Raw genomic sequence first — 14,920 nt, forward strand, 5'->3', positions numbered from 1 at the left:
AGATCATCATGATTAGCCTACAACATTAATCAGCAAAGCTGTGCGCAAGTTTGTTAAAGCTGCAGTCTGCAAGATTTGTTGTTGTCATACGTAAAGTCCTACTTTTTGGCATTTTAAGAGTTTACATGATCTATCAGAACGCTTGAAGTTGAAAACGGTGACCTCCGTAGTCGCAAAATGCAAGAAATGCTTATTTTTTAACCGAAAAATAAAAAGTTATTCAACTTCCTGTCCCGCCCCTTCAAAACACATGAGAACTCGTGCACGTAGACGTGCACGCCAGATGCGCCTACACGACTCCTCATTCATCAACTCACCTGTCATTTGCGATCATGGAAGACACAGTGGCCCTCATTTATCAAGCCGTCGTAGAAAGCATCGTAGATATGAGCGGAGAACTCGTCGTACGCAGAGGTTCAAGTGAGATTTACAGAACATGCGTACCACACCAATCCCATCGTAAGACCGAGCGGCTGTTGATAAATCCGGCGGCCGAAATCCATCGTAATGATCATAGCCTAACCACGCCTTCTACAAAAAGGGGCTGAGAGGCCGCACCTCTAGAGTTTGCGACATGGATAGACGAAAGGCGGCAAAGAAACGCTGTCAACGCTGTTGACAGCCGTCCCAGCTGTCAACAGCGTTGGCGATGTAAATCGCAGACCGGACGAGGTATGTATTTTCCCCTACTGTGATGGTCAATAAAATGTGATAAACTCCAGATTAAATAAAATCTAAAATTGAGCGATGTTTTACCTTTTCTCCAGTAAGATCAGGAAGAAGTGGTCCGATATGAAATTGGCCAAAAAAGAAGGTCGCAGCTCTCCGACGCAGCATGTCACAAACGGGAGGAGGGGGGGGGGTCCAGGTTTGGATTTGAGTGCCTTGGGAGGAGAGGGTGGCTGGCCTGATCGGAGCTACGTCCTCATCGAGCGTGCCAGGGAAACTTGACACTGATGCGCCCATAGCTTGAGAATGGTAAGAATGACTGCACACCCAAGACGTTTAAATAAAACAGTTGCTTTAATTTTCAACACAAATGAGTTTCCTAATCAAACTAATATTTTTCATTCACAGATGAATCCAAAATGGCATCCGGGCAACCTGACCCGCGCGACGAATACGCGGCCCGTCAACATCCGAAGCGTCTGCCTGCCTCTGCCCCCCGGTCTGCAGCGTCACACCGGCCAGCCGTGTTAACCACAGAGGTCCTAGAAAGACAAACAGAGATCGTGAAGTGGATGATGGCTTTAACACACACCGTGCAATCTATCGACAGTACATTGAAAGACATAAATGAAACACTGAAGTCACAGAATAAATGCTGAAAGAAATCGTTGTTCTCCTTTCTTTTTTCCTTGAATAACAGAATGCTTACCGAAAGTCAGAATCGCTGAATACGTTCCTCTCTCCTCCTGAGCGCTCTTGGCTGTGCAGGCAGGTGGTAGGGATCTCTGGGTGCGGGGTCCTCTGGATGTACATCTGGAAATGGCACTCCATTTTTTTGGGCAATGTTATGGAGATCCCCGCATGCAATAATAATATTGCATACCTTTTCGGGCGGATAGGGTTCCCCCCACAGCCGAGAGACAGATCCAGCTTTAGGAGCCATATACACCTCTCCACAGGGGTACGCGTGCGCGAATGCGCAGTGTTAAAGCCCCTCTCTTGTTCGGTGTGAGGGTGCACGGTTGATTAATGAGCCATCACTCTCCCAATTACGGAGTTGTACTTGTTTAATTTATTTAATTTGCGTTTATGTTTATATTTATGTGGAAGTCAAATAAAACATGGGCCTTCTTTAAAGTGATAAGTCTGTCATTTTAACCTATTTGTTGCGACTCCTGAGCACGCACTAGTGACGCTGCTGTATTGCAGTCACCGCAAGTCAAAATGGAAAAGTGCGTACACGGCCTCAGACCTGTCGTGGCGATTTCATCTTTCCTGCGTTCACGATGGATTTGATAAATGCCAACCTATGCGCAGAAAAGAACGTACACACGATACGCACGTTTTTCGTCTTACGCAAGTTTGATAAATGAGGGCCAGTAAGTAGACTAGAACGTAATGAAGTTCAATAGTCCAGATAAATAAGCGTGGGGACGAGCCTACCTTGTATCGCGCGTGCACAATCGGTGATTGACAGGCAGCAGAACCCAGCTCGTAACCTGATTGGTTACCTTTTACCGGTCCGGTCTGCAATTTTGTAAACAAACCTGCTGGCTTTGGAGGGACCTAGCGGGACATATAGGGGACCTAGAGAACTCTTTTTTTTTGTATTGGGGTATTTAATGTACTACTTTCAGAATCCCCGGACAGTTCCAGGCATTATGCTTGAAAAAGAGTTGCAGACTGCAGCTTTAAGATAATAATGCGCCATGCAAAGACGTTGTACTGCTCAGAAGTATCCACCAGGTGGTACAATACAACAAATCTTTATGGAACTTTTCATTGAACACCATATGTAGATACATGTAAATATGTCTGTTAGTGGGACACTGGAAATTTCTCCCAAAATGAAATCAATTATGTCGCTGTGGTGTCATGTCATGCTACGGCTTCATGTGTCACGTGAGGTTGTCATGTTTGAGCCTGCGGAGCTGCATTATTTCCTTTGGCATCATGGTTCTTGTCATATGTTAAATCTGATCAAATATGTTTGTGTCGCGCATGGACATCATATTTCCTGCGTCAGTGTGAACGCCCCTCGCTCATACATGTTAAAGGCTCGCCTGATGTATGTGGCAATTTTGTTATTGCGTCATGTCACTGGTGAAAACCTTTAATGATCGGGTGGCGCAGCGGACATTACTCGCCCAGTCAAACATTACTATCTCCCTCCTTTGACCGTGTAACCTACTCCATCCTGATCCTCTTAAACTGGTGCAGGCTTCCCCGCTGCTGCGCGCGACTCCCCGCTCGTTTCGGACTTGCACCAAACGCAGACGGGACTGTCTCTTTTTCCTCATCTGCTCAGGTTTTGCTGTTACTACTTTGAAACGCATTGATGCACTCAGCCTAACTAGGATAATAACAAATGAAAAAAAGATGAGCAAGACATCCTGTACTGATTCCTGCAAGGCGAGTGTCGAGGCTTTGACCAAACTTGGCTGAAAACACTATAGCCTAGATGTTCTGGAGTATGTCGCGTTCTGAATAAATGAAAAAGAGTAGCCCTCAGCTTGACTAATAGTATTCCCGCCCCTGTGGAAGCATTCCCATGTCGCCTGAATTCTCGGTGACGCCTGTTTAGCGGATTTCCTCGGAGGTTTGCCCCAGCAGAGCGCAGTAGACCAGTAGAGATGGACAAACATATTGCGCCATGCGTCACCCCAAACCTGACGAGATAAAACGTCGTATCTTCAGCTCATCATTTCAAACATTCAACTGTTTTCTACGTCGACATCTAAAGACACTAGTTTTTTGCCTCCCACCAACCAGAGTCAAACTTTTCTCCCCGACTGTCCTTCTCTATCTCTCCCACTCTATGGGTGATACCTCGGTGGGATTTCCATGAAGCGACGCATCGGGTGAATATACTTTGTAGGAAATTTCTGCTTCTGCGGGGCATCATGTGGACGCCGACGGAGGACGAAAAAATCGGTGTCGGTGAGTAAGAACAGTCATATTTGTCTATTAATGTACCGCTGCATGCCAAAGATGTACCGTGACACTGACGAGGGTGTCAAGCTGAGTTGACCAATACAAATCTTTACGGTCTTCGCATTTTTTTTCTTCAAATTTTTATTCTTAGCACAAAATAACTGCTGTCACTGAGATGCTCTCAGCTGCCTGCAACACGGACAACTTGATGGTGAATGATGATGTGAACAGAAAAAATCGACTTCTAAAGTGATGCCAGTGGACAGCGTGGATAGTTTATTGCATTTCCACTATATTTTATGTTTCTGAGCACTATCCACAGTATTCTATAATATCTTGCTAGTTTGGAGTGTATATGGTCACCGAGTTAACTAAAAATTGACTTACTGACCATAGTTTTTGATATCTTGTGTTGTCTGTATCAGTATTTTCAGTGTGACATGTTCTCAGTACGGTCTGTGGTACTTGTCCTCTTATATGGCGTGGAACATGAAAGTCTTATAGCACAGTGTGCTGTCAATCATAAATGAAGCACAATATGACATTGACCAATTTGTTGAAGTAGGGGCTGTGCTGTCTAATGTGTATACTTGATTATGTCTGAATATAGAAACCGTAACCATGGTTAAGTTAAATGGATGCAACAAGGGGAAGCTGTGTTAATGGACAGTACAGGTAACAGAGTACAACAGGGCAGCAGTGATTTATCAGCTGGAATTGAATAACATTGTAATGACAGTGAATGTTTTCAGAGGAGAGTTGGTGGTTTAGGGGCCAACAATCCACAATTCAATTATTTTGTGACTATTTATTTTTCACTCCACCCCCTTTACATCTATTACTGCACCTAATCCTTTGAGGCAGTCACTGCTCCACACCTCTTGGCTGACTTCTTACTCAGCTTTTTTCTTTTGTATTGTATTCTACCTTTGCTGACACGATACATCCTCCAAATATTTGGTTGTTGCACATGTAACAGGTTACCTTCTATGGTCTTGTTGATTTAGTTTTAGTTCAAGTTTAGCCCGTAGTAGGTTTACCACAGGTTTAAAAAAAAAAACCCAACAAAAAACAAACAAACAAACAAACAAACAAACAAACAAACAAACAAACAAAAAAAAACAAAAAACCTACTAAGGATTGTTGTGACTTACAACATCTGACATTCAATTCATGGATCCTGACAGGTGCATCTGCCATCATAAGAACATTTTCTGTGCAATCATCTTAGCCTGGGCTTCCAGTTGAATTTTTCTGCCATAGTCAAACAATCATGCCATATCTAAAGTTTACCAATCATGTTGCTGTGGGAATGCTTGTAAGACTGTCTACACTGTTCTGAATTCTTTGACAAGCACAGTATTACTTCCTACATTGCAGCTACACCCTTAAGTGTAACGGCCTGCTCACTGGGCTCTCTAAACGGGCTGTAAGACAGCTGCAGTACATCCAGAACGCTGCTGCTCGAGTCCTGACTAGAACCAGGAAATACGACCATATTAGTCCAGTGCTCAGGTCTCTGCACTGGCTTCCTGTTGCTCAGAGAATAGACTTTAAAACAGCTCTGCTTGTGTACAAGTCTCTTCACGGTCAAGCGCCAAAGTACATCTCTGACATGTTAGAGCCATATGAACCAACTCGGGCTCTGAGAACCTCAGGGAGGGGTCTCCTGCTGGTGCCCAGAGTCAGGACTAAACAAGGTGAGGCTGCGTTTCAGTTTTATGCTCCTAAAATCTGGAACAGTCTTCCAGAAGATGTGAGACAGGCCTCAACTCTGACAAAGTTTAAATCCAGGCTGAAAACAGTTCTATTTAGCTGTGCATATGACACCTGAAAGTATTTTATCTGCACTCTTCACTTTTTAATTACTTAATGATTATTTTAATGGGTTTTAAATTTCTTTCTTTTTTAATTTCTTTCTTTTACTTTTTTTTATTCCTTTTTAATGGTTTTATTGCCTTCTTGTGATTTTATGTAGCTGTAAAGCACTTTGAATTGCCCTGTGTATGAATTGTGCTCTAGAAATAAAATTACCTTGCCTTGCCTTGCCTTAAGTACGATTCAGCTCTGGGTCATGTTGAGTCAGCTCTTCAGGAAATCACTCCAGTCCTTCAGATGGTGATGTATCTTTCAGCTTCTTGACTCTTTAATTGGGTTGATAGCCTGAGAAGATGACTCCATGAGAATTACATTTTAACCACTGCTGTTTGAATAACTCTGAGATTTTGAGCATCTATTGAAAACTTGCTTCCTTGAATGATTAAACATTTCCTCATTAATTGGGTCTGACCTCCCATGCAGCTAAAAATGGTGTGAAAATCAATTTAAAATTGCACAATACAACAACATTAGCAGAAGTGTTTGACATGAGGTGCCAGGCCCCTTCCCACCCCGGATGCTCAGAGCTATCGACTGACAGCTGCCTGGGCCTTCCAAGTGACCGATTAGGCGAAACTCTACACCAATATTCTGCAGTGGGAGGGAGTGGGACTCTGCTGACGGAAAGTCAATGTGGGGAATCATGACTCTGGCACTCTGCAAATTGGAATGAGACATTTTCTGAATTTGAATGAGAGGCTTTCTCTTTTTATTCTATTTATTTATTCTTTGCTGTTCTGTAGATTCCAATTATGTCTTCTTGATTTACTCCCCTGACATCCAAATTGGAATTGCATTGCAGTTTAAAATGTTTCACAGTACAAATTACAGCAGACACGATACAAGGATACCAGCAGCATAATCCGACAATGTAGTAGTATGGGAAGGCATCTATAAATACTGCTTTTGTATCACACTGAACATTAAGAGTTCACACAAGGCATCGCATTTTTCACTCACCATTTCACTCACCACTCACTGTTAAAAAAAAGGAAAAAAGAAAATCAATCATCAATATGTTGATGCTGTCAATAGGCAGTTATTAACATGCTGTTAGGAGAATTAAAGAGTTATTAGAATGATAAAAAAACCAAAGATACTTCAGTTTTTCTTTAAACTCAATTAATTTGTGATTTGATTCTGCAAAACTTTATAGTATTTTTCTGTGTAGACTGTATCAGGTTTGTCTCCACCCAGAGTGCAGCATATCATATGCAAACTATTACTGCAAAAAAAAAAGCCACGACTTTTTCTCCAGAATGACAAATTATATTATATTTGTAAAGTAAATTATATATAGCATATGAAAGTCAAGTAGCGACTGAACAGGTACAAGCAAAAGATGAAAGACATGAGGGATTTATTACTCTCCCATTTAATTCAGGGATGGAAGGTCAAGACATTCTAAAAAAAGAAAACAGTCATCCTTTGGAACGGAACAGAAATACATCCCATCAGTGTTTTCTTGCAAAGGTGCTCCATGGCTTTTGCTAATCCAACTATTTGTAATTTTGCTGGATAAGGCTTTGCATACCAAGGCAGGGAGAGTGGTAACTCATAGAGGCTTTCCAATAGGGTTGGGATGACCAGTGCCTGGTTGTAGAAAACAGCTATTCAGCTGAATGAATGCAGCTTTGTGGTGCTCATAGAGGTTCCTGAATGCAGCTTCACCTCCCCCAGGGCTGCACTGCACAACACTCAGTTCTCACACTCACACAGAACACACACAGATGGACAAATCTGTGACCTCCCAGGCATACTGGTAATGAAATGCACCTGCTAAAGGGATTAACTTTTATCATCCACAGTAGGTCTCTTTTAAAATCAAATTTGTCATACGAGTTGCAAAGTGTAACAACATTGGGAATTGCAACTTGACTGTAATTTGCCGTGGCTTTTTTGTTTTGGTCCCTTTTTAGAGTCCAGGACTTCAAAACTCATCTGACTGAAAATATTTCCCTTCGTCTTAATGAAAGACACACGGATGTTCAACAGTATTAGGTCAGTTATATTAGGAACAACCTAAAGTTGACGCACACACACTAGTGTTGAGGACTTTAACCCTTTCACACAAGACACCCAACTGTTGTGATCCTGTGCACCTGTGGCCAACTGTGATTATCATCCATCTACAGTCAACTAAGATGGATGTCTTAACTGTAGGAGGAAACTTAAGCATCAGAGAACAGGGAGAACAAGCAAACTGCACACAGTAAGCCTATCCCAGAAACCTCTTACTGTGAGACAACAGTACCAACCACTGCACACTGTGATGTGCCAAAAAATGTTCACAACAGTGCCAGAACTGGGTCACACTGACGGTGAGTTACGTGTAAATGATGTTCTTCTGAAATCCAGAGCTGCACCTTTTTATTCTGTCAGTTTTCACGTTGACCTATTTATTTTGGACCAGCTTTTCATTTGCCATGTTCATCTGTCACTGTTGAGATACAAGAGGAGAGATGAGGTCTGGCATCTTGATCATAGTTTTAAAAAAAAAGCTGGTTGCAGGAATAACTCCTCTTTAGCTTTTGAAAAAATAAATCTTCAACCTTTTTAAAGAAATTACTTTCCATGTCATAACTTGAAGCTGAAATTAGTTTATTTAAAATGGGTCCTGATTTGAAGTATTACTGGGCTTGATCTGTGTAAATCCAAACTATTATGGACTGTTCATTTAATATCCAGTCATTCATTTTCTGCTCGTATATTATGCTTTCCCATGAAAGCAAACAATATCATGTTGTGCCCTTGTTTTTAAATTCTTGTTCGTGCTGATGCTTACTGGGGCTGCCTAAAGTTTTATGTCAGAGTATGCATCTGTAACCATGCTCTACCTCTGTTCTCCCATTACTCTTTTACTAAAATGCCCACTCTGCCTGTGGAAAGTGACAGCAGAACAAGTTAACTGCCTTTGCCCCCACTCCATGCTCACTCCGCCTTTCCCTCCTCTTTTCCTCAGGGTATTAGTGTTGCCTTCTAATCACATCTCAAAGCAGGGAATTAACAAGCACACATCACACAGAATCTCTTTACTAAATTAGTCCTTTTTTGTTCTAAAGGCTTGTGTGTTGTATTATACTCCAACTCCCTTTGTTGAGGTGGGAAACAAGCAATCCTTCTCTTTCATTCTTGTTCTTTCCCTCCTTTGGAAAGCCCAAGTAACTATCACAGATACTGTTCAAGCCTGATTGTTAGGACTCTGTGCTGTAATGGCTACATTACAGTGAAAATAGCAGCCATTGAAATGTACCAAACAGCTCTAAAGTGGGAGGGCGGCAGGAGGGACCGCTTTCAGCTGTACTCTGTTTCTAACAAAACCAATCCATCCATTTTCTGAACTTTATGTCCAATTCAGGTCTCAAAGCTTTTCTAAAATATTCGGGGCAACAGAATGCGACAATTCTGTTTAATTCCTGTTGAACTCATTTTGAATTTTAGGTCTGCAAGATATTTCTGAAATATTTCATATTTATAAAAAATGGATTAAAAATGTTTTTGACTTAAATTTATTTTGCTTTTGTACTATTTTAAGTTAACGATAAGGTTAAAATGATTTTCAAATCAAAATAACTTGATTAATGGACCATCAGCCACGTCTTAGCACTTGTTCTAAGCAGAAGACCAAACTTTTAAATTTTTTTGTCTTAATTAATAAGATTAACTCTTGCAGAATGTTTTTACAAATGAAATGGTGATTTGCATTTGTCTGCCATTCTGTGTCCATCTACAGCTGTTAAAGCGTGACAGAGTGAACCCACATCTGCTTAATCGCTGATCTGTACTGGAAGTGAACTTTGAACAGTCACACTGAGGCATTTGGCTACTTATCATGGTTGTTATTGTTTAGTCTTCCTGATTTATAGCTTTAATCATAGCCTTTGTAATAAAAACATTCTCAGAGGAGAAAAACATTTAATTGGTAAGAGACCCTACATATTTCCCCAGACATTAGAATCTAAGCAGGTCACTCTTTTGTAGAGGAAACTAGCAGATTTAGTGTGACACAATAGAATAGAATGTCGGTGTAATATAGATGAGGAGTTACTTTGTTGTGTACCTGCTGTGGCAAATTTCTCAGTAAGGAGACATTCATATTCAGAGCATTTACATGTGTGTATGCACAGACTACACGCACAATAAACTTGCTCTAATATGAATTATTAATTCAGTAAAACTGCAATTAAAGGCCATAAATTTTGGTTAGCTATGAAAACAATGGCTTACAAAAGCTATATGCCCGACGTTTTGTCTGATCTATATGAACATGAACAGATCATGTCCTCTTACATTGTGCATGTGTCTTTTCTCTTTGTGCCGAGCTTAACATTTACTTTATAGTTGTTCTCTGTCTGACTTTTTGCCATATTTTTTTTCCTCTGTACGCTTTGCTGATTTTCTCTGGTGCACTGATCTTCCTCCACCATTCGTCCACAGTTGCATTACTGTTCATACCAATCTAATCAGATCCCCTGCCCTGCAAAGTTTAACCTTCCGTGCATCTATGGCTGTTTCAGACTTCAGTTTATCGAGTGATATGATAACTGATAACTGGTCCATGAAACGATGCATGCAGGCAGGCTGACTTTGGTATACATTTACAAAAACGGTAATTTCTATGATTAAAATGACCCCCTGTGACATTCAGTTGAGCGTTTACATATTTGTAGCCTGCATGCACTCCTCTCAGTTCACCAGACCCAGTGTAGAGAATGGGAGATCATGATGGAGAGGGGTTTTGACAAAAATCTCCTTATCTTACCTGCATGCAGATTGCTCAGCTCCATCCTTCTGAATAAGGTTGAGTTTTAAGTAATTTGCCCCAGTAAACCATAGCATAGAAATGGTACAAAACTGTCAGTTGCAAGGGTAAGGTTATGGCAGTAGTAGTGACAGGAAGGAGATGGATTATGTTAGAAATAAAAATGACGAGTATGATGTTTTATGCAAAGGAGTTGATACCTTAAAAACAGCTAGCACTTTATTTTCCCATTCTTCTCTAGTTGTATTGGTAAGCTTGCAATGTGGCTCCATACTTAAAGACTTTAGGTCTGGAGTTCTGGAGATGCTGACTGCTGTCCGCGGTGCTGAAACACACCCATTCAATCATTGGGTGCAGGAGAGGATTCCTTTCTGTATCCCGGCCTCCACTTCTTTTTTTTTTTTTCTTCCCTCCCTCTGGTGAAACTGATATACTAAGTCACGACAAGAATGTTGCAGGGTTTCATATGTAGGAGGGAAGTTCACCACAAACAACTAGCTGCTGTATGCTGTTAAGTACAGTATGTGTGTCAGGTGGTTCCTAACTCTGCACTCATTAACAGCAACTGCCAACAGATTATAGTGTATGATTTACAGCATGGGGGCCAAAATTAAAACTGAAATGAAGGCTGCACTGCTTTTGGAAACTTTTACACATAGTAACATTTGGCAAGTAGGGCAAGAAGCCAAAGGCAAAAAGCTCCACAGGATTATGTGCAAAGCAACAGGACTTTAGAGCTTACTGCCCCTTAGTGATGGATGACGATGTCCTTTTAATTGCTTTTCTTCATGACGTTAACAGTATTTACATATTTGTAGAACATTGCAAAACATCCGGTTGATCTAAATGGTCCCTACTGATGTGTAAGTGTCGCTGTGTATAAGCAAGACAGTATGTGTGTCTGTGTTAAACTTCTGGATTTGTTTTACATTTGTACTGGAGGTATTGCTGCCTTATGCATATGTAACATTTGTGTGGTTGATGGTGATGTGTAATTTCAGTTTGACTACACCTCTTCGATGATCTTATACCATCAGTGCATGTTGATTTGGCCTAACTGTACTTGTCATGGCCTAAGCTTTGATATTAGAAAACCACCAAAGAGTCAGTAGCGCCCCCCCCCTTTTTTAACTCTCCTTTCAGATTCTCTTTAGACTTTAATATCCATCTCAGTTATGTTGCCTCTCTACCTCTTTCTCTGCTTCTCAGTCTGCTGCTTCCATCTGTAACTTTTGTTTTTATTTGCCTTTATCTTAAATCTGAAAATCTCCTGAATCATTCATATGACCCTTTTTTTTTTTTTTCTTCCTGAAATAACTTGGGCTCATCTTCTAATTTTTTTTTCTATCACCTCCTGTAGATCTGGTTATCAGGAAAGTGGTTATTTGCACAGCTTGGTCATCTGCTTTATATGCGCAGAGCATAGACTTGTTTAAATGAGAGTAAGTAAAAGTCACAAAGTTGTACTGTGTGGTTCACATGTCAGGGAAACTTTCTTCTCCCTCTGGTTTGGGTGTGGGCTCCATTTCTTACTGGCCACAGCCAGTGGGTGTATGCTTGTCCGTATTTGTGTATCTCAAGGGTCTTAAACACAGCAGCATTCTAGAGGAGAGTTCCGTCGTTGTTATGGTTACACTCTGTTTCCGCGGACACCCTGGCAAGACTGGTTCTATAATCGCCATAACAACGGTCCAACTTCCTAGCTTCCTTTCAGAAGAGGGAGGCGGATCAGAAACAGCCCAATCACTGAAAACACAAACATATTGATTTCATATCACCAGTTAGTCCATGAGTTGATCCCTGACATCTGCTAAACAATGCAGCCGTATCAAACATAGTGGTGAAAAACAGTATGATCATATTTAAAAATAGTGTTAATAACATAGTTTTTTTCAGTTTATTTAATTGATTACCAAGCATAGACAATAAGGTTCAAGGTTATGATGAGGTTTTTCGGGTTTCCTTTTACTGTATTTGTGCTTCTAAGCATTATGTCATTACACCAGAAAGGTAGGAGAATACTTATTCTAGGTTTTAATGTGTAGTAGATGTGTTTTCAGGATGTTGGTTTTTCTACACGTATAGTGGAATGTGAAAGGTCAGTAGCTATCGTCAAATGAGGAAAACTGACAGAAATTCCATTCACAATATAATCATGGTCACTGACTAATCACTGTTCAGAAAAATCAAATGCAAGAACTGAGTTAAGTTCTCTTAAAAAGTACCACACCAGCCAGGCAAGAGTGGTCAGTCAAAAATCTAAATCTAGGTATTTATAGAAACCATTCATACAAATGGTCTCAAAGTTTCATATTGTTCATTCAGAACATTCACAAAGTGAACTGTGCAGCATGAGTACATACAGTCAATAGAAAGACAGGAATAGATATGATTTTGCCCTGTGTGAAGTGGGTGGACATTAACATATGTCGTTGAGTTAACTCTTTCAAACTTTACATAGCTGCCTGATTCTTACCATAACCCTAATTTTACATGGAAGAGAATTGGCACAGACAAATGATGTATTAAAAAGCACAGAGGCAGTAGTCTAATGAAAGGTTTAAAAGAAATGAATACATAAATTTGATCATAATTACAGTTTAATATGGATTCAAAGTTACTTTTCTCTCTGAGGAACCAAATGAACACAAACCATTCCCTCAAAATGCAACGCAAAGCATAACAAAGCCACCAGATCCTCTCTGATATTAAGTTCAATTTAGAACGTTTGTGGTTTCTGATCCATCTGTATTTTCAAGTGGACATACAAATGAGTGGAGAGATGAGAGAGGGGATAAACTGGAGGCTAGTTGGTGTGACATGTTTGTGTTTGCAGATTATTTGCGATGCAATGAGTAACTGTGCATATGTGGATATCTACAATCAGAAATAATTGTAATAGTCTGTTGAAAATGGCAAAAGAAAAAAAAATGTGAGAAGAAATGGGAAGTGATCAGGGGTGTACTGAGGTCAATTTGATGTAATATTAGACAACACATTAAAACTCTTGTTGCTTTATTATAACATCACCTCACATCCTCCTTTATTTTTTGCTTCTTGCATGATTACTTTTTCTTGGGAGTATTCTTCATCCTTTTTATTGGAAACACTATGACAATACTGACTATGAACAGATCCCTCAAGCTTAGCAAATGCTCATCACACAGTTAAGTGCTCAAAATAAAGCCTTGTTATGGTTGGAACAGAAGCAGGTTGGAAATGATTTGCATAAGTGCATCCAAAGATGGATGAGATCATTTCTGGATCACAACAAGTAAACTCTCCGTCAGTATTCTTCTGCCCCTGGCTTTGGTCTCCTCTGACTGTGTAGTTTCCAAAAACAATGCACTTTTATCAACAAAATTTGTTTGATTTAACTGAACTGGTAATAGTGAGTTAATATGGTCCGTCCCCTCGTCAAGAGACATGTGTTTGTAAGCTAAAGATACTGGTGTCATATTAATCCTTTGAAACATTTGCCCTTTTTTTGCTTGATTTCAGTTTTTAAATCGGCATTCGTGTCTATATTTTTTCAAGCTTTTCTCCCATCTCATTATCTATCCCTTAATCATCCCTCTCTAACCTGCCTTAGCTGGAAGGAACTTTCTTTCCTTCCTTGTGATTAGAATAGAAATGAGTTGTCAGCTGTTTCAGACATCTGGGAGCACTGTTTCCTGAAATGTAATACCAGCTCGTCTCTCTGTGTATTGATTTGTGCTTTAAAAAGGTCTACAAGTTTAATTGCTCTGCAGTTCTGAAGCTGGTCCAAAGTATGTTCAATAGTCAAACTTTTCACAATGTCGACAAATTCTTTCTCTCCAAGTCTATTGATTACAGATTAAGACACTACTACTTGGAGAGTGGCTCATTTGACATGTCCAGGACAGGAGAGAAATGACCCTAACCAGAGTGAATTGATTTTCCCATGACAAAGAAATGGTGGCGTAAACATCATTACAAAGCAGTCAGAGAGCAAATGGGAAAAGTTATTATTTCTTCATTTGGGTTTGTGGCCTCCTGTGTTGAATTCTCTTGTAGTGTGTATGAGCTGGTTCCCCAAATACAACAGGATAATGAGAGGGAAAGAATAACAGAAGAGCATGACAGTACATTTTGAAAATGGATAATAAATCACTACCTAAAGTTTAAAAGGTAAAAAATAATTAAATAAACAAAAGTTCTCAATCTCAAGTCCAATAAAACTTTAATAGTTCTCTATTTAATTCACAGCATATCCCCTTTGGACTCGTATTACATGACCCAACGCCTACTGCACACATTTTGTTTTGCCACCCACCATCTCTTCCTTGGCTTTTTCAATCGTGATTCGTGCTTGTCAGTGTCTCCATACACAAAACCAGGGCTATGTTTTGATAAACTTGGACACCAAGGTGAGAAAAACAATTACTGATTCAGCCACGAAGTTCAATGCCTTCTCATGAATTCAACATCTGTTTATTCCTATGTTGCTGAGGAAAGAAGGTCTGGCTGTATGATTTTTTTTTATTTTTTGGGGGAGAATTTTTACCCTCTCTGACTCCCTCCCTGCATGGGAGAGGACACAAATGGTTGGTGACACCACAGGCTGGGGGCCAGATGCTATGGTCCAATTATCTGTCGCTTCCTTCATTTCTTTTTTACTCTCCCTCTCCTTTAAGTTCTTTCTTCATTTTTGTA

General features: G+C 40.3%; 1 protein-coding gene across 5 annotated transcripts in view; it reads left to right on the top strand.

Moving 5' to 3' along the window:
- Window positions 1–3,255: 3,255 nt before the first annotated feature.
- The window catches only part of LOC142377541 (dedicator of cytokinesis protein 3-like), a 224,270-nt gene continuing 212,605 nt past the window's right edge, over window positions 3,256–14,920 (top strand). For all 5 annotated transcript variants that reach the window (XM_075461759.1, XM_075461761.1, XM_075461760.1 and 2 more), the window contains exon 1: window positions 3,256–3,609. In XM_075461759.1, the coding sequence (XP_075317874.1) occupies window positions 3,573–3,609 (37 nt within the window). In that variant the 5' untranslated portion in view covers window positions 3,256–3,572. The remainder of the gene's footprint in view (window positions 3,610–14,920) is intronic.

Source organism: Odontesthes bonariensis, chromosome 3, assembly GCF_027942865.1.
Source record: "Odontesthes bonariensis isolate fOdoBon6 chromosome 3, fOdoBon6.hap1, whole genome shotgun sequence".
Lineage (NCBI taxonomy): Eukaryota > Metazoa > Chordata > Actinopteri > Atheriniformes > Atherinopsidae > Odontesthes > Odontesthes bonariensis.